This window comes from Colossoma macropomum, unplaced genomic scaffold, assembly GCF_904425465.1.
Source record: "Colossoma macropomum unplaced genomic scaffold, Colossoma_macropomum, whole genome shotgun sequence".
Taxonomy (NCBI): Eukaryota; Metazoa; Chordata; class Actinopteri; order Characiformes; family Serrasalmidae; genus Colossoma; species Colossoma macropomum.
This window is the reverse complement of record NW_023494797.1, coordinates 17,478,174-17,499,271: the sequence shown is the minus strand read 5'-3', so window position 1 is coordinate 17,499,271 and position 21,098 is coordinate 17,478,174. Positions and strand designations below refer to the sequence as shown.

At 42.2% G+C, this 21,098-nt stretch overlaps 1 protein-coding gene across 1 annotated transcript; it reads right to left on the bottom strand.

The window, feature by feature from the left end:
- Positions 1-149: 149 nt before the first annotated feature.
- Positions 150-20,741, bottom strand: gpt2 (glutamic pyruvate transaminase (alanine aminotransferase) 2). Its single transcript, XM_036584457.1, is given in 12 exon segments — positions 150-1,862; positions 4,074-4,186; positions 5,096-5,251; positions 5,941-6,115; positions 8,035-8,102; positions 8,104-8,172; positions 8,987-9,066; positions 10,307-10,550; positions 11,617-11,750; positions 12,486-12,594; positions 15,510-15,599; positions 20,222-20,741. Coding segments are annotated over 12 exon segments (1,671 nt in total). The 5' UTR covers positions 20,531-20,741; the 3' UTR covers positions 150-1,738.
- Positions 20,742-21,098: the final 357 nt, after the last annotated feature.

Sequence of the window (21,098 nt, the reverse complement as noted above, 5' to 3'; positions counted from 1 at the left end):
AAGCAAAGACTTAAATATTTAACAATATTTACATAAAACTGTTTTGGGTTTAATTTTGAAAACTTGCCATAGATTAGCAAAGGAAACTGGTAGAATTGGTGTTGATTTACCAAAAACAAATTAATAATAATAATAATAATAATAATAATAATAATAATAATAATAATTATTAAAAATGAACTCTACTAAAGGCACCTCAGTAGCCTGTAGACAAACGCTGGAAAAAAAATGGTTGAGTTAAAACAATTGGATTTTTTTTTCAAATTCATTCAGTATTTATTAATTACAAAAAATAAAAACAAAGCATTGTAAACAGTGACAGATGAAAGTAACAGAACCTTGTAAAAGTAAAAGAAACTGTTTGGCACGATACAATAACAGGAGAAAGGAGGTAACTTCATAATTCTCCTTATGAATAACCACGTCGAGGAGTGACCGGCGCCAATAAAACCACTGTGAAAAAGTTCCCATTGAAACAGATTCGGAGTTTTCTAGGACACCAAATTCATTCCTCAAACAGGACTCTTTACAAACTGTTGTGCGTTTTGAGCGGAACACCGTGGAAAACTTTCACAGCCGTGCTCTGCTGCCTTTCGCCTCGGTTCAGCAGAGACACAGTGAGGTGGATTACAGCTCCTGCTGTTAATACGTCCGTACAGGGGTCCTTCATCCCAGATAGCAAGAAGACAGTGGGCCACTGCTGGCCTGCCGACGGCCCACGGGCGAGTATTAGACAAAAAAACTGTCTGAAGAGATTAGAAACTAGTTAGACCTCTCATGCAGGACAATAATCTGGGTGGTCCGAGCAGTGAGATCCCAACCCTTTTCGAGTGGACCAGTACATGCTTGCTATCTGGGATTCTGCATAAATTCAGTCCAAAATGCTGATGTTGCTAACAATAAATAACAAACCAGCCACCACTTAGCATAACACAGAGCATGTTATACTAACTGGCCGCTAGCTTCTTTAGCCACGTTAGCAAGCTATCTCACTAAAACTACAGCTGTACTGACTGCAGCCGTCATTAAAGCTAATCACGTCCCCACATCAATAAGGGAGGCCAAAGAGAAGAAGCAGAGCTAATTCGTTCTTCATTATCTTAACAGCATCTTCACAAAAAATAACTTTTTAAGCACCAAATTCTAAAAACAGCCTCTAGATAAAACACTTTTCACTGCAGTGAAAAGCCTCTGAATTTACAGTAACATTAGTTCCCAAAAATAATGCCGCATCAACAGATTCTCTGGGAAGTGCAAAACTTTCAGACTTTAAGTAACGACAGAGCCATTTTAGAGCTCTGATTAAGTCACATTATACGTTTAGGGACAATTTCCTGAATGGGCTGTGCGTTCGGATGCGATGTGAGCGGTGGGCTGCGCGTGAAGACCCTTCTGTGTTCCTGTGCAGCTCACAGTGAACGATGAGGGAAAATAAGACTTTAAAAAAACAGAATAAACAGAACGTCCTGCTCTCGCAGACAAGCCCCGCAACGAAGGGGCTTCTGAACATTCATGCTTTAGTGTTGTAGCTTAAACTGACCCCATCCCTTTTTCTTTAGAACGACATTTCAAAAAAGGCACAAATAGAACAGTTCCAGAAATCGCTGAACAGAAAAGCCCCTTCCGACCTGCTGATCTGAACAAAAAATACTAAATAATAAATCGACGCTACTTAACACTACTGTTACTGTGGGGTTAGCGTGTTAAGTGATGTTCTAGCATGTCCAGTCTGGCCTCTTCAGGCCTGCACTCGGCACTGAGGCTCTTCCAGAGCGGAATACTCCTTCAGGAACTTGATGTGGAAATCTCGCACTTTCTCCAGGAGCACCTTCAGCTTCTCAGGAGACGGCAGGATAGTCATTCTGCAGCAAAACACACAGAAAGAGGCATCGGTCAAGCAGAAGCGCAAGGAAAGAAGAGATTTTATGGACGTGATGCTGTCAAAACCTCTCCAAAACAGTAAATTAACAGGAGAAGGAAAAACATACTTTCCTCTTAATGTAAGTCAATGGAACCAGAACCCCCCCCCCAGTCATTTTGAGCCTTTCATCATGAAATTTACACACAATGTAAAGAACAGACATTCAGTTTTGGCACAATTTGAAAAATGACAAAAATGGAGATAGGAGGTTTTGTTCTGACAGCAGTGATATATTCTATATTTATACTACAATAAGTGAAATGTAAGTTTCACTCAGAGTGGTCTGAGTGGTGCAGTGATTAACTGCTCTCATTACTGTACAGTGGTGGTGACAGAAACCAGGAATCATTGTCTACGACAAATACAGCCCTTTTTGTTTACCATCTAAAACCACCAGTAAACCCACAGGTGTCAGTTTCGATATGTAATGTTGACGGTAAAATAGTGATGAATCTACTGAAAAATAAATACTTTTTCTTAGAGGACTCGTTTTTTAACAATGCCCTGCTTCCACCTCTCAGCCACGAACTGTGCGAAAGATACATATTTTATCATTTCCTTACAATTTTCTGTATTATTTTCTTCCAATACGTTAAACTTAGCAAATAAAGAGATAAACAGAAATTGTGCACCACAACTAGCTAAAAATACCACATTTAAGTTCGTTTCCCGTAGAGGAACAAAACGTAATTTGATCAGATGTGTTCAAACCTGCGTTTGATTACGTGTGACTGAGGCCAAAATCTTCTCAAAACTATCCTTAAACAGTGTCTCAGTCATCAGGCAGTGAATTCATAACCATTTCATGTAGTAACTTAGAGGTGGACGTCTGGTTCCTATCACCACCACTGTGAACAGTTCTGACTCGGTAAGTTTCTCTAGAACAGAGCGTTTCACACCAAACTCTGTTTAGCAAAAATCAGTGAAATTCCCTTTTAATGGAAATCACCAAATAAAGACAGGCAAAAAAAAAAAGACAACTAAACTAGTGTTTAAATGATCAGTGTAGATTTATGAACTATGATCTCATGTAATACTGAGCAGTGGCAGATCCAGCAGGTCAAAGGACCCTCAGGAGGAACTATAACAGTGCGTTCCGGCTGAAGCAGACGCTTGTTTGTCTTCTGGCTTCATCCTCTGCTTAAAATAACCAAACGAGTTTGTTTGCCTTCTCAACATTTTTTCCACCAACGTCAAGCTGCCGATGCTCGAGCTCCACTTCCTTCCAAAGAGGAGATGAAGTCTATGAACTGGTTTCTTAGCCAGGGATTAAACCTGGTCCTGAACTAAACTGCAGTGCCAGCGGTGATTCACTGACTCATTACAAGTCTTATTAGTGAGGACTGAGGACTAATCTTAGTCTGTTAAACCAAACGTGGCGTGACGTGATGAGTGAAACAGCTACTAACAGCTAAGCTGGTGTTTACAGAAACATGACTTCATCAAACCTGTTTAAAAAACATTTATTTGAATGATTTAAATTTACATGATCAAGATGAACAATCTGCCCTGCGATGGACTGGCGACCTGTCCAGGGTGTATCCTGCCTTCTGCCCAATGACAGCTGGGATAGGCTCCAGCACCCCACCGCGACCCAGAAGGATAAGCGGTTTAGATGATGTATGTATGTATGTATGTATGTATGTATGTATGTATGTATGTATGTAAGATGAACAATCCTCCTAACAGGCTCTGAATCCAGTCCGAGAGGTGGAGGATCCAGTTCTGGTTTGTTAAGCGCTCCAGTTGCTGTACAGGATCTGGTAAATGTAACCAGCTCGGTTCTCCTCCTTCACAGAACAGAGTTATTCATGGCTGCGTATTTCTAATTCTTCCTCTCCTTCAGAGCTCGTGAACATCCAAAACTAACCTTCCAGCCAGGCATTGTGTGACTACATAACCAGCTGGTGTTTGACTGCAATTTTTTGCACCACACCGAAAAACGTGGCACTGATTTCAGGACTTTAACTATTCCTGCTCACATGTTTGTGTTTCCTCCGCTTCAGTACAGTTTATAGAGGGATCTGTAATTAAGCTATAAATAAATCAGTGTTTAACTGGGGAAAAATACAAGAATGTGCAGAGCACGGAGTCCTAAGGATCGGCACTGGAGACAGCTTTAAACGGAAGGATAAACTAGAGGTAAACGTACCTGAAGTGGTAGGTGCCCTCCCTCTGGCCGAAGCCGCTTCCAGGAACAACGCAGATTCCCGTCTCCTCCAGGAGCCTGAGGCAGTACAGCATGTCTGGCTGCATTCCCAGAGCCTGCAAACAGCCACCAGAGTACACCAGATTACATCAGCTCAGTGAACCAGCAGCTTCGTACAGCAACTGACCACGGCCGTTACATCAAACCTGCAAACCCCTGGACAAAAACACCATTTCAGATTCCCTCAACATGCTGAGACAGCTCAGGGCCCAACCTTATCCACAAAGGGCCAGTCATGATCCAACCGAGCAGGAGCACATCTGGATCTACTTGTTTAGTGAACTGGTCACAGTCTTCTGATCAGTAGATCAGCAGTGTTTCTCCCATCATCAAACAGATCAATCGATGGTCATATAGCATGGTTATTGCTCTTGTTAGGTATAAATAAAATGTTTAATCTATTTACAGTTGTAAAGATGCATTACAGTCCAGCATCGGCCTGACCAGTGATGGAGCTGTGTGGAGCAGCGTCTAACCTGGCTCTTACTTTGAGGTGCTGGTACTGAAATATGGGGCGTCCACCCGAATAGAGGGTAATAAACTCAAACATGGCGTTTTATCTGTCGTAATGAACTGCTTCTTTTGTTTTTCCATATTTGGTCGATTTTTTTGCAATCAAAATTTGTCCTGTGCAAAGGTTTCAGCATATTTAATGACTTGCCTTTGATTTTTATTTCCCCTCAATATAAACAGAAATTGTGCAAAAGTTTCAGGCACCTGGAAAAATTACAATGAAAAAGATGACCTGGACAGTAATCACTTACTGGCTCATAAAAACAATAATATTAGAATAAATACAACTAATATTAATACAATAAGGAGTGACTATGTATGTCAGTACGTTTATCTAAACCTCTCTTTGTGGCAGTTCAATATTATTTGTAGTTTTTTTTCCATTTTGGTTTAAACTACACTGCCAGCTTCAGTTGAGGGCAGTCGTAGCTCAGGCTATAAAAAGAACGTACCTTGGCCTCTTCCACTGCTCTGGGGGGGATGAAAATCTGGGGGAAGGCGTACATGGCCCCCTGGACAGGATTGCACTTGATTCCAGGCACGGCGCTGAGGATCTGCTCCGTTAGCTTAGCTTTATCTGCCAGGGCACCCAGCACTGAGGCCTTCTCCTGAGAGATCACACATACAGCACAATCAGCCCACAGAGAGAGAGAGAGAGAGAGAGAGACAGACGAACTGTTCAAACATTTCATTTAACGGATGAAGCACAGCACTGCCGGGCGAGCGAACTCCGCCGGTTAGGGACGCCTGCTGCCTTCAAGATCTACATTTTCTCTCCGCTGTTTTTCAGTTATGTGCTTTGAAAGGTTTCGTTATCATAAAGCATCTACGTCCTAATCGTCTGGGATAAATAAGGGATTATTTATCTTCAACATTCAGCTCCATGATCATCACAGCGTCTTCTTTCGTGTGAAAAGCAGGTTTTAAATAATTATGACAGTTTTTTTCCCAAACTACCATTAAAAGCACATACAGAAACGTTTTTTGGCCCAAAGGTGGTTTAAACATCTGAAAATTTTAGTCCTGGTAAAATGAGTGGCCCTTGGCTTTATTCAGAAAATAGCAATGTCTCTAATATATGCTCATGATAATTTTATTTCTCTAAATAAACCCGTTTAGTCTTTCATTTATTTTATCATGGGGACATTTGGTCCCCCAAAAAAGGGCACAACTAAACATTTTTCTACATTCCTTGACCGTACAGGGTAATTACAGCCCTGCAGTGTTCGAAACAAATCCTCTCAAGCAGCAGCTCATCGCCTCTTAGATCATCCAGCATTCACGCCCTGAAACTGACCTTGTGGAACTGAGCGAACGAGGGCTCGTCCGGCTGCGGAGGATTCACAACCACGTCCATGGCAGCCTGGCCTGCCACCGGGGGGCACAGTCTGACCGACAGCAGCTTCACCAGCTGGGCCTTAACCTCCGGATCCAGGTTTACGATCTCCATAAAGCCGCCTCTGAAGCCACACCTGAGGAGAAGAGCTTAGAGTTGGTCGTCGTTTGCAGGACACAGAAACGTGAGCTTTTATTCTTGAAGGACTTCAGTAGGAGAAACGTGTCTGAGCACAGACTGAAGGAATGGTTTAATGGAGACTTTGCCTCCAGTTCTGCACTAAAGCTACAGAGCTAATATGCCACAATATTAAATAAGGGAAAAAAAAGACGACCGTTTTGTTATCTGTTATCGTCTTGTAGCTCCAGTGCAAAACTAGAGAAGCGAACCTCAGACACCAAACATGTCGTGGCCAGTCAGGTACATTTGGGGTAAAGGGGGAGGGGAATAAACATTCAGTAATTTGCATGTAAATAAGTGTGTCGTGAATTTAAAACTACAAGTCTGTTCAAGCCCGTTCCTTTAAATAAAGTCTAATGACCTATTTAGGATGGTAAGATGAAATATCAGCTATTTTAAGGCAGACAAAAGGGTGTGTTGATAGGGAAAAAAAAATCTGACAGCCAATTGACTGGTTATATGAATATTTTTACATCTAATAATAATAATAATAATAATAATAATAATAATATGAATTTTTCCTTGCTCTAATTTGCTCTTACTCTCTGTGAGCAAATTAAACCTTAAATTTATCAAACATTACTGGACTTATCCACTGAGACTGTAACCATTTCCTCCAAGCTCAAGAGCCAAAGAAAATGGTTCTATATAGAACCATTAACACTCAAAGAACCCTTTTTGGTGCTATATAGAACCATCTACATCCACCAATCTGAAGAACCATTTAACAATGCAAAGAACCCTTTAATCATGAATGGGCTCAGAGTGTTCATGGTTCTATACAGAATGGTTTCTTTACTAAAGAACCCTTGAAGAACCATCTTTTTAAGTGTGTATTTTGGGAACTCTCTGCCTTCTTATGTCAATATTACATTGAACCAAACCAGTAAAAGGCTCTGAGGGCTGCAGACGGCTGGTGATGGATGGAGCTCAGCACACTTTAATGACGCCTTTAGCAGCAGCTCTTTGCCCCTTTTATTAATAGTGAAGATTAAATTAAATGTATGTTCTGAGGCTGAATGTCTCTGCTGAGGCGGACCCTTGGGGTGTCTTGTGTTCTGATCAGGAACGGCGCAGTAGGTGGACCAAGGCCATGTTATTCCAGTTCGTCAGCATTTTTCACAGGAATGTCGCTTGACCTCTTCTCGCCTGCACATGTGAACTTGATCTGGGCCAAATGTTTCAGCAGCGCCCAGCGAGCCGGCTTTCACAGGAACACCGCTTCCTTTTAGACGTCTAAATACAGAGAACGTCCAGGACCAGCTAGGTCTGAGCTGGTTTTGTATAACTACTTCAGTTTAAACAGTAAAACCCCAGCCTGCACTTAACTATAGTCAAGCTATTCAGGTAATGTTCTAAATAATTATGGAGAATTAATACTACTTTGAAATATTTAGTATCTGCAATTAATTATTCAGTATCTACTATAAATAATTCAGTACATACTATAAATCCGTAGCTACTGTGAATTATTTAGGATCTACTATGATGTCCTCAGTATCTGCTATGAATTATTCAGTATTTCAGAATTTGATATTTATGAATAATTCAGAAATCGCTATGAACTGTTCATGTCCGATGAATTATTTAGTAACTACTTCAAATCATTCAGTATTTCAGAATTATTCAGTATTTTTCAATTTATAGTATCTACAAATTATTCCATACCTGCTATGAAACTGGTTTGTGGGTTATGCAGCTCTGAGTGTGAGGAATTCTACTGTGAGCTTTCAGAATCGTAGGGCTGGTAAATGTACCGATTGTGGCTGTTATGTCATCTAAATGTGAGCAGAGCGAGGCGTCAGTGAAAGCCGAGTCCTGGGGTGACATGAGGTGAAACTTTAGAGCTACGCTGACTCAGACAGTCATACTTACTCTCCCGTGTAACCTTTGGAAGTGGAGTGGAACGAGGCCAGTTCCACGCTGTTGAAGTACTCCGGGCCCCATCTCATACAGAACCTTCTTAAAGGAGTGGAACTCACAGTCTGGGGCATAGACGTTCTCCTGATACACCTGCAGGTTGTGGGAACATAAGGATTAATGCACACATAATAGAACTTATGTAAAATATTCAGATTTAAATAATTAAAAAAGTAAAATTGTACTAATGGGGTAAAACTTGACTATTTAAAATGAGCCAAAATGTCCACAAACGACATGCAAATTTTTCTCTGGACATTAAATAAGAGAAAAGTCAGAGACGACCGTTTATTTAATTTATTTAATTAATTTCCTGTCAAAATGGCCATTCAGTACAAGTTATTCTTTTTTTGCGTCAGGGAAAAAGGAGAAAATAAATTTTAAATAAAATTTAAATGCTGTTTATCTGAATGGGGGCAGTTTTGGGGTCGACCAGCTCTTCCAGGTGGTTGTTAGGAGCCACGTTTTACTCTATAGACTTTAATCAGATACAGAAACTCCTGTTTTTCACTTATTTTCCTTTGACTTTCTCCTCCTTTATTCAAGTGGATTATCTTCTATCTAATCTCCTCAGAAATGAATAACTTCTTAATGTCAATTTTGACTGGAAATTAAATAAATGAACGGTGGTCTCTGTCTTTTGCACAGTACTGAATGCTGTATGTTACTCTTACAAATGGTTGAGACTAAAGGTTATGCAATCAGCTGGAGACAAGTGAGCTGCCTGCTGTCAGATGCTTTAGAGAGGCTTTTTCAGCCTTAGACAAACAACATTTATCTCCGAGTCTCAGGCTTAAAAGGTTTACAGCTGAGTGTGAGGAAGCAAAAAGGCTCCTGGTGAATAGTTACTCAACAGCGAACATGCGTTCTGGTCATCTACTGTGGCCCTATGAGAAATGGCAATTACCTCATCCGCCATGACAAACAGGTTCTCCTCATAGGCGAAATGCAGGACTTCTTCAATACACTTCTTGCTCTGCACTTGACCTATCGAGCAAAAAGCAGGAGAGAGGAGAGACGGTCGCAATCAGACGTAATTCATACTGAACCTTCACCCTTCACAGCTTAGAAAAGACATAACTTATAAATATTAGCACCCCACCCCACCCCCACTCCAGGTGATCATGGACGGCCCTGATGTGAGAAGACTTTTCTTTTTTTCCTCCAAATAAGAGTGACGAGCAACATTTTATTGGCTATTATATTCTTTTTTTCCAGACATTAGAAAATCATAGACTGCCTTCTTGTTTTCATTGACTTGTGATTTCAGTGTCTGCAAATTCACAGGGTTACAGGTTACCTAGATGAACTCTGTGTGAAAATAACCTCCGCTGGAATTCTTTTATCGCACCACTACACCTTCCCCATTAAAGCTTTTCCACCAAGCAAATTTTATGTATGTTCAGTTTAATACGGCTTTAATATTGTCTACTGTATTTTCAAAACTAGCTTCCCCTGCACTGCTTACATTGTAAAATTAATGCTGAAACACTTCTGCTAGTACTAGCTTTGGTGGCTTAACAACAGAGGTGCCAATTCGGAGTCTCAAATCTAAATCTAGTTGTTTTTTTTCTTCCCTGGTGGACAGACTGACCACAGCAAAGTATATATATATATATATATATATATATAGGCCAACCCCTGATAAACAACATAACATTATAAACATGGCACCCTCACAGGATGCCACCTCTACCACAGGTCAGTTTGTGAAATGTCTGTCCTGCTAGTTCGGCCCCTGACCACTGTAAGTGCTATTATTGTCAAATGGAAGAGTTTAGGAGCAACAACAGCTCAGCCATGAAGCGACAGACACTGCCGCCACTGGACTCCGACGTATTCTGTGGAGTGATGAATCAGCTTCTCTATCGGTCAGTCTGATGGACGAGTCTGGGTTTGGCGAATGCCAGGAGAACGTTACCTGCCTGACTGCACTGTGCCAGCTGTAAAGTTTGGTGGAGGAGGGATGATGATATGGGGCTGTTTTTCAGGGGTTGGTCTAGAACCCTTAGTTCCAGTGAAGGGAATCTTAATGCTTCAGCACCAAGACATTTTGGACAGTTGCACACTTCCAACTTTGTGGGGGAAGTTTTGGGGAAGAACCTTTCCTGTTCGAGCATGACTGAGACCCAGTGCACAAAGCAGCTCTATAAAGGCCTGACTGGGTGAGTTTGGTGTGGAAGACCACCACAACAACCAGTCATTAAAAGCACCTGAGTTTTCCTACCTGTGGGGTTTCCAGGGTTGATGATGCAGAGAACTTTGGGCTGGCAGTGCTGTTTGGCAGCCTGATATGCTCTGTGCAGCTCGTGCACGTCTAAGGCCCAGCAGTTGTCCTCGTCGAGGTAGTAGTTGATCTGCACAGCGTCCATCTCTGCGATGGCTGCGGAGTAGAGCGGATACTGAGGGATGGGGATCATCACGCCGGTGCGGGCGCGACCTTCACCCGACACCAGGAGCCGCAGGATACTCTGGGAAACAAACACAGATCAACATGTTTACAGTAAGGTTTCTAAAACAACACTTGTGTCCTGTTTACACCTGGCATTACCGTGCGTCATGGGTAATCTGATCATAAACTCCTAGTAGGGCTGAACAATTAGAGGAAAGCAGTTATTTTGTATGAATTAAGCTGAGGGTTGTTTTTTGCCAAAATCACCAGCATATCCATTTTTCTTCAGGCTCAAGGCTGGTTTGCTAAACGTAGCGTGACAGGATGGCAGGTAAGAAGCTCTGCATTATTACGTTAAATTCTCCACTTAACTTAAGGCAACAGTGAGTAATAATACATATAATTATAATGGCAGATTTGAATAGTGCACTCTTATTAACCAACAGAGGCATCAGAGCAGAGACAAAACATCTCGTTAATATTTTTCCTAACCGATACTGTGAATGTGATTTAAACGCAATTAACTTTAAATTAAGTTCTGGCCATTTTTCCCCTTCCAAGACCACCGGCTCATGGTGACCCACATGACTGGGTTGCTAAATGTAGTGTGCCAGACTGCCGTTTTATGAGCCCAGCAGTATTAGCTGAACAAGGCTTTAGACTTGGACAAAATGGACAAAAGGATGGACAAAATTCAGGCTTCAAGGCGGCTCCTACTGTTTTTGACTACGCTAGTCCCTGTTTATAGACCACAGTGTGTCATACAGTGTCAGAATCAAGTCTATTAGAGATACTGAACAACTCCACATGGTTTGAGACACGTGTGGCAGGCAGTTAGCACTATGCTAAATGGTGGGATATAAGCCAGCATCACTTGTAAGCCTGGCAGCTCCAAAACTGCTTGAATCAGTTCATTAAACCTTTTGTGCCCAGATTTTTCCCTGTGCTTGCATACATGGTACTGTAGCTCCAACCAGTCACTTATCTGAACAGATTCAACATTCATATCCTCTAAACGTATAAAAGCTGCTTTGTACGTCTACATTTTTACATGAAAATCTAAAATATTACATTCGTATGAAACAGTTAAGAGCTTCAGTTGAAAGCGCTCCAAGTCACATTTGTGTCCCTTCCCTGTAACGTACCACAATCCCATCACTGGCACCGGTGGTGAGGAAGATGTTCTCCCAGTTGGACGGCACTCCCTGGTCTCTCTGCTCGATGTACGCAGCGATGTCCTGCCGGATGCAGTCCACCCCCTGGCTGGCACTGTATGACCCTGAGAGAAAAGGATCCGTCAGCGAGCAAGAGCAGAAAAAGCACTTACTGCTGCAGAACTCCTGCGGCTCTGAGCAGAGATAAAGCTGCAGTTCTATTGTTCGTCCACTTCCTGAGTGTGATCCGTGTCATTATTCAGAAGTAGCCCGATTATCTCACTCCACTGCAACTATAGAGTGGACGAAACGCCAGTGACTCGTGCTGGATGTTAAAGGATGGAGTCTATCGGGCCGAAATGCTAAACTTTATTTGGACCTTTTAACAGAGGAAAAACAGCCACATCAAAAAAAGGATGGTGCAAAACTCAAAGGCCACCCTTTCATTTCTTTTCCAGCCATTAAGTACAAATAATCTTAAAAGACGAAAGCTTTAAGTGCTGTTTACGTTATTGGGATAGTGCCGGTGGTCTACCAGGTCTTTGGTGGTCTACGTCCTCCTTGTTTATGCAGGGTTAATTATCTAGTCTACTCACAAATCTCCCGGAATATGAATGCCTTGTGCTATTTGGTCATTTTGACTGGAAATCAATTAATCACAGAGTGGTGTCTGACTTTTGCACAGCTGTATATCATTTTTACACCATTTAAAAACGTGAGCTCCCCTTTTTGAACAGGTCAGCGATAATCGCCCACAACTACTTTGGATTTTTTTCTGCTGTAAAGTTTCCTGTTTTGAGATGTGAGGCTTCGTTACGACAGCAACAAAAAAATCCATAGCTATCAAAAATATCACACACCCAGGCTCCGCCCCCCGCAACCCTGCAGGATACGCCGTGCTCTCCGCTTAGCGTCCTCTGGGAAGCTGGGGCTGTCCAGGAGCTCAGGGAAGGTGCAGAGAGCAACCACCTGCAGACAGAACACAGGTACGGGTTACGCCTCCAGTACTGAATTATTTGTTATGTTGTTATGAATTGTCATTTTATTTACTATTTTATTTACAAAAACAACAACAACAACAACAACAAAAAAAGAGCTTTTCGATTTGATTTGATTTAATCCAAAACATCAACAAAAATGACATTCAAGGTCAAAACTCTCAAAAGTTCTATAAATAAATAAATAAACAAACAAACAAACAAACAGCTTTGGGTGTCTGGTTCCTATCACCTCTGTAAACAATTCCGAGTAAGTCTCTGGAGTTTACATTCAACTTTTATTATTTCTGTTATTCTGAACACAGACTTGACTCTCAGTTTGATCCACAGAGCTACAAGGTCTTTAAACGTGAGGCTCGAAGGGCTCCACAGGCTCTGCTCACGCTTTAGAGCACACGTGTGTTTCATGTGATGAGAACTCATTTGGCTGAAACTTTACACTCCACCACACTCCACCACTTCACATCAACACTTAACAGGACCGGACTTCACAGTTTGGCGGGAGGGAGGGAGCACATGTGTGTGTGTGTGTCTCAGGAGCATGTTGACCAACATCTTAACTGTTTTGACAGCCAAACATGCCTGTTCAGACTTTCCAGCCCTCAGTGGCCAAGTAGGCAAAAGGTCACATTCATGGGGCTCAACTTAAGTTCGAAGAAGTTACACTGGACCCCAGTTGTGAATAATAAAACGTTTCCCAGCACACGACAGAAAATACGCTGAACTATAGCTTTTCCAACACATCATGACATCATACATCGTAGTTCAATTCAGAACAAAACAAAGCAGAAAAAACAAGTCTAACTTTGACTTCATGCTACATATTCCAGAATACTGTACCTCCAATCTGGCCTGTCAAAACTAAAAACAGTCGCTGCAGTTGTTAAGACTTTAGGGGGCGCCGGTGAGTACTGTTTGTTAATTTGAGCTCGAGCTGTCTATCCTCAGCTGGGAGCTAGTAAGGTTTAACAGCTGGGAAGTGAGACAGCTTATCAGTCAGAGTGGTGACTTTAGGCTTGTGCTGTAATTTTGCACCATAATTTTGCAAAAAGACAATTAACTGCTAACTGCAATTATTTACACAGCAATTGTCAACTAAAATTTTACAAAATTAAAGTTCCAAATGCCGTTTTCAATCCAAAACAGATGTACGAGCTACATTTCTGTGATAAACGTACTGAAATCAACATTAAACGCTGAACTAAACTGCGAAACTGAAAAGGCTGAACTGAAACGTCAGCACAGCCCCTCAAACCGAGAGAAACGTGGCTCTGCAGTGCTGCGAACACTCCACACATATGTTCTCCATTCTGATCATAAGGTTTATGGAAATCTTGTTCCTGTCTGATGTATTTATTTCCACATCATCTGCTGCAGATTCAGAGGCTCAGTTCATCCAGCAGTCTTTTGTTCTGTTCACTGAAAGGCTAGATTAACTGTATGGCAACGCTGACCACACAAACCTAATAACAATGGGTCATCTTCCACAGGAATGTACACTGTCCTCTGGACAAAACAAAGGCCACTTCATTTTGGCACTCATCACTGAAACTAGGACGAAACATGCTGTGTTATCTTTTAGGTATAAAAAGAATTAAATCTATTACAATCACCCCCAGCTTTACATTCTGTTATTTATGTTTTGCATACAAAGTTAACAAAATGATAAAACTGGCTGGGTTGATTTTTAAAAGCTGCTTCAGGAACAAGAGTTGCTATTAATTAATGGTAAAATATTAAATCAGTAATCTATTTTTTTTCTTGGGTCAATGTTTCCACATGATCTGGCTTTTCTGTGTGATAAAGAGTTTAAGTGACAGTTGAAATGACCCTGTTTGGCCGAGATACTAAACTCCTGTTTTTCTCCAAAGCTGCACATGATGAGTAAAACAGGACTGTCAGGTCACAACGTGACAACAAGCCACATCCAAACGGCCTGCAAGGGGAAACTGAGCTCTGGGGTCAAAAGGAAATATGCTCCTCGCTCTCGGTGCCAAAATATGAGCCCGGTGTTCCAACAGATGCAGTCGCTCTGGGACACTGAGCACTAGGGGTGGGCGATACGGCCAAAATATCACATCACGATACTTCAAGACATTTTCACAATAAACGATATGCTTCACAATATTTCGTTGATTTAAGTTGAAACAGACAAAATAGAGCCTGTAGTACCAAATATAATAATACAACTACTACTACTAATAACAACAATAATGAAAATAAATAATTCTACAGCTATAATGCTTTTTATTCAGTGTTTTATTTAGTGTGCTGCACTAAATCCAATTAAACAGGCCTGATTATCCTCAATAATTGTAATAAAACATGTAAACAGTGCTGTTTAAGTACTGACGACATCCCAGACATGCTCAGAGAAGCATATTGGGACATAATTTATCGCTATAATGATAAAATATCATCAATATTGCCCACCTCAACTGTCACAGTGTAACATATTGTATGTTAATCGGTATTGCGATATTAACCTTTGCTATACTGACATCACAATCCAATATGCAAATGAACCCTCTAAGCAAACTTAGTAAAACAGCAGTGTGAGCATCCTGACCAATCACAGCTCCACACGAGTGTCTGTGGGTGCTTTAATGAATTTAAGGTATTCATGCATGGTCAAAATAACACTAATGCTAATCTTCATGGTGTTACTGGTTCAACACTGAAGCTCCTATGAGCTTCTCCTCTACAGGAAACACAAAACATATTGCACAATTTATTCATTTGTAGAGTTTAACACGTCACTTTTGTACAAACCACAGCGTTTTATTATTCGTTTATCCCCCTTGATGTGTTAAATTCAGCATATGAACATTTATTCAGCATCAACAATGTCCTACGATCTACAACATAAACACAAACACCCCTCACCTGTCTGAGGAACGTGATAGGCTGCTGTCCCATGGCGTGGGCATCCCCGATGTTGGCTTTGATGACCTCGGTGAAGGGCTTTTTACCCCCCTATTAGAACAGAGAGAGAAGCGTCATCAACAAACATGCAACAAGAACTGTTCTCCTACAGTACTGATCCCCAACAGTGTGAATATTCAAGTTTGTACAGAAACACCGAGCTTAGAGAAGTTCAGGCGAAGCACAGACTGCACACAAATGACAGGCTCCACTGAAATTATACACTTCATGCAAAGCACAAAGTGACAGAACGCAGTCAGAAATGCTTATTTATGAAACTTTATAGCAACACAGTTACAAACTAGACACCATAATTATGGCATAACACGCCATAAACACCTTATACCAGAGTATAATAGAGCCGTGCATGATAAACGACCCAGAACATTACATTATAGAAAAAACGTTTACATCATATTTGGAGTTTCTTTCATGTTTGACCTCCTTAATGGAAAAATATATACCTTAAAGTTCTAGATCAGCCCATCTACAATGAAACTGCAAGCACTGTAAAAAATAAATAAATAAATAAATAAATAATTAGGCTGTCCAATTTTTGTGTTCATTACGCATTTAGCACAAATTCAGGGCAAACAGGTTTTTAGAGGTGGACGTCTGGTTCCCATCACCACCACTGTGAACAGTTGTGACTCAGTAAGTCTCTCTAGAACAGAAGCTCTCACACCAAACCACAGATAAATACTGGTGTCCTCTCAGAAACGAGCTCCCAGTAAAAGGTGTGGTGCACACGGACAGCAGGCATGTTAATTTGTGGAAAATGGGCTAAAAACAGCCCTGTAGTATCACACTTGCTTATCAGACCAGCTTAACAGATTTAATCTGATGATCCATCAGCGTCTGAGATGGATGGAACAAATCTAACCAAGATACGCCCAGTAGAGTCTACAGCGCGCAGCCAGTATCTGCGCTGGACAGATCAGGGCTGGTCCTGTCGACACCACATCTGCTCTCATCTTTAAAATGTTTTTCATTACTGCTCTCCTCAAATGACTCCCGCCGTTCGCATCATGCCACGTAATCCTAAACAGAGCGGTAAACAGAGCGGTACGTCATGTCAAGAGTGTTTTCTCTTTCACTGAAAGCTCACAGCAGAGGTTACACACTGGAAGCACTGATAGACTTATTTCTGTTGCTTCTGCCGAAAGAAGAATCGATTTCCTCTTTTGTTTTTGTAAAAACCAGACAACAGAAGTCAAACCGCCCCCCCACTTTCTGAAATGCACTACAATCTGTCAGAGCAGTGATGCGCAGAGGAGGTTAGGGTGGCATACAAGCAAAATTATTCCTTTGTTTCTGCACTACGCTTATTTGGTTAAAGCTGCACTTCGTACGTTTTTTCGTTAAAATTGAAAGTTGAAAGAATAAAAACAGGTTTAAATATGGTGAATGTGTGCTGCTGTGAGTCGCCCTGTAAAGAGGAGTCGGGAGTTTTTCACACCACGTCGTACGTCTTTAAGTATTAACGTCACACAGAGACTCAAAAAGAAGCTCCGGCTCGATGTTTAAGATCTCAAATGATCTCAAAATCAATATCGTACTGATGAAGATGTGATATAATAGTAGATAATTCACATCCTCAGAGACGCTCCTTCACCAAGATTGGACTGAGTTCTCTTTGAATTCTCTTTCAATCATCAGATTCATCCACTCAGGGAAGGGGACCGAAGCACAACCCACGCTACGAAATATTCTTCCACGTGTGTGTAATTACACATTTCCACCAGAGAGGTCTCCAAATCCCTAAATCTTACATAGAGCAGCTTTAAACTTCGGCTAACTCTTTTCTCACCATCACAAAACCTAAAATATTAACAACGCAGAAGCACTTCAGGAACTGAGGGGAGCATTTGGTACATGTTTGATGTGGAGTTTGCAGCAAAAGCTCTGTTTTGTCCTCCGTTGACTTTCATGTGGCGCTCAAAGCACTAATCTCCGTGCTGCTGTGTGCGAAGCGCTTTGCGAGCGGCGGCGATGTGAGGCAGGAGCAGAGTGGCTACTGTGCTGTATGAAGCCGCTGTTACCATTGTGGTGTTGCGGTGATCGTTGCAGCTCTACTTAGGAAAGAGCAATATAAAAAAGTTATTGTTATCGTCTTAAATCACACCACAACACTCTTTCTAGGTAAATGTTATGTATGAATTACAAAACAGGCTGATTTAGACCAGCTATAAAGACTGAATGATCATGGTACTCAGTTTTTCAGCTGGTAGATTTTGCCATTTTCAACTTGTTTGCAAAGCCCAGAAAAATGAAATATTGTGATAAGCTGTGAATCATGAAAACTCCAAATATTGTGACATTATATATTTGCTGTTTAATAAATTGCGCTGCTTAAAAACCCAGTTTGCAGAGAGAAATGAAACTCAGATACTCTCAGCATCAGTAGCTGCTTCATTGGCTTGTTTTGATACTGTTGCTGAATGTAGGTCAGTTTATAAGCAATCTCTTTCCTCGGTTCCTGTCCAGTCTGCCCGCCAGCAGCCAGCTCAGCCTTTCTGAAGCGCAGCTAAGTGGCAGTGGACTTGAACACGAGAAGAAAAGGATGAGCTGTCCATTGTGAGGGGCAGCGGCTCAAAGGCAAAATTATCTCCAACATGCGTCACTGAGAGGCCTGGTACGACGGTTTATTAGTGCCTGGAAGCTCTTTATACCAGCTTCAGGCAATTTGGCTCTGGTTTGGTAGCACAGCAAACCTGCCGTGACACGCAATTATATTTATAAGAACAGTATGTGAAACATGTTTGTTAGGGATCAATCATTACGTTTTATAGCTGATTCTGATTTATTTACAGCTAAACTGGCTGATTTTTTACCAGCTTTTAGCTCAAATACATGACAGCACGTTTCCAGGACTTTCTTTTAGCCAAAGTTGCAATATAAATAAATGCATTTGCCCTTTAATGAGCCCAAACACGCATAATTATAATGATGCATAATTACATCGTTTTGATGAAGGTGTAGCAGCACTCAATTAAAGCGCGAGTACATTAGCCTGCCTCGCCTTATTACACCATAAAACTGCAACACGGATCAAAAAGATCTAAATGCCCAGCCCAGGCACCCACTCTCACAGGCGGAACCAAGAGAACCCATTCAGGTGTGCACAGTAAAAACCCAGGTGAGACTGATTAAAGCAGATGGCACTGGGAAAACTGCAGCAAATCTGTTCATCATGAAAGAGAAGAGACAAACAGAAAGACGAGTACAGCCTGTCAGGTTCACCACAACTAAAAGGGACAATTTAATTGCACTGTATAAAACAGTGAATTACATTAATCCTGTTTAACTGGGATTTACTGCACTGCGGGGTGTAAAACGTTAAACAGAAATCAGCGCATTAACAGTTTTTGACTTTTTTTTTATAAATGTGGCATATATGGCTTTTTACGCATTCCAGTTTCTAAAATTTATGAAAAAAATTAATAGCAAAAAAATGTGATTCACAACACCGAACAGAGCTTCAGCAATGTGGAAGCACTAAATTAAACTTAAATCAATTCAGACCTGGGGGGGGGTGGGGGTGGGGGTGGGGGGGTTCTGTTAGCTCTGTTTGATATGGAGAGATCAGAGACGTTCCTATTGGACAGTTCTAACTTTTGGATCAGACGTCTGAAGGGTTTAACGCCTCTACAGCAGTCTCTCTATCCTGGTCCTGAACAGCTACTTTCCTGCAGAGTTCAGCTCCAACCTGTATCCAGTAAACTGTCCTGCCCATTACTTAACTCTTGTACATCTGATTCAGCCAATCAGGGACTTGGAAGAGGTTGATTAGCTGGAGCAGGTGTGGCAAACTGTGGCTGGAACTAAGCTCTGCAGGACCAGCGTTGGACACCACTGCTCTAAAAGCTCCGTCACAGAAGGTTGTAACATAAAACACTTAATAAACTGCTGCCTGATGTCTGAGACACTGGTTTACAGCAGTTTTGTGATGATGGTTCTGGGTTTTGGCCTAAAACGTATTTTAATCAATTTATCTTGATCAATTCATGAAGGAAGAATACAATACGGGCATTCTAAGGAATGAAAGTCTCCGAGGAAAACTTTTTTTTCCAGATTTTTCACGATCAACATTCATATAAACTCAGAACACACGTGTGGGTTCACAGGTGAGTTTGTTTGGTACGTAAAGCGGCTATATTTGTGGCGCAGTGAATTTCCCCACTGTGGGACTAATAAAGGTTCCTATCACCACCACTGTAAAGAAAGCAGAGGCTCCACAATGAATCCCAAAACCACTCTGAATGATGCGGTTTACACCTCAATCAATGGATTATCTAGCCATTTTAAAAAGTAGGTGGAATTCCCCTTTAATTGCCTACTGAACGTGGGTAATTATCAGCTGATTATTGATGACACCCATGAAACCGTAGGTCGTTAATATCGCCCAATATTATCGGCCAGCTGATATATCGGCCAGGCTGTTAAACTAAGAAAAAGTAAAAAATGATTCTGTGATTTAACTTAAAAAAGAAAGTTAACCTGTTTGTCCTGAATTTGTTTTAAATAAGTAATGAACACAAACATTTGGCTCCCAGTGACACCGCAACCATTGAATGATGCAGAATTTTTGGAATATGGGTGGCGTTCCCCTTTCAGTCCCGCTAAATAAACTCCGCTTTAGATCTAGATCTGCTGCTGCTCCTCTACCGTACCTCCTGTAAGATCCTCTCGATCTCCCCGGCTTTGATGACGATGGGTCCCCTGACCGCGTACTCCACCGCCTTCACCTGCGGGTTCAGGGTCTCCATGGTCAGCGTCTTCTCCCGGGCCTTTCCGTTCCCCACTGCGGCGACCGCTGCTGCCGGAGCTCCGGACGCGTTGTAGCGCTTCAGCCCGGCCGGAGAGAGCCTCAGCGCGGCGCGGTTCGGCCGCCTGCCGGGCCCAGGAGCGGCTAAAGCCGGGCACGGATCTAACGCTCCGGCCATCAGGGAGCGGGCAGCGATGGACTGGAGCCTGAGCATCTCCGAGCAGAGGGTGGATCAGGGAGAGGAGGCCGGAAACAGAGAGGTGAAGCTCTAACTGACCCCGCGCTTCGAATCGCGCCGCAGCGATGAGACACAGAAGAGCAGCAAGGGAGGAAACGATAAACGCCCGTCAGCTGAACCTCAGCTTCAGCCGCCAATGCACAGCGCAGACACACACACGCCCACCGGCCTCCCCTCTTTCATCAGCCCGTACCTGCCCCACGCTTCCCGCCTTCCCACTGGGTAATGTAGTCTTTACGGTAAAGCGAGCCACGTCTGCGCTACGGGGTGCTGCCGATGTTAGGACTACGTTACCCAGAAAGCACTGCGTTGCGCTTTCTCGCGTCACCGCCAGAAAGAGTTTCATCAGCTGAAGAGTTTGAAGATGAAGTTGTGAAGATGGGCGGCGTCCCAAACCGCAGACTGCAGAAACAGGACAGCGCCAGTGGGGCTCCGCTCCTCAGCGGTGTGTGCGGTGAGGTACTGTGTCACTACTGGGCGATAAGCAGTGAACAGCGCTGTGCAGGTCTGTTCTATACCGAGCCCGGCTGATGACAACCCGTAT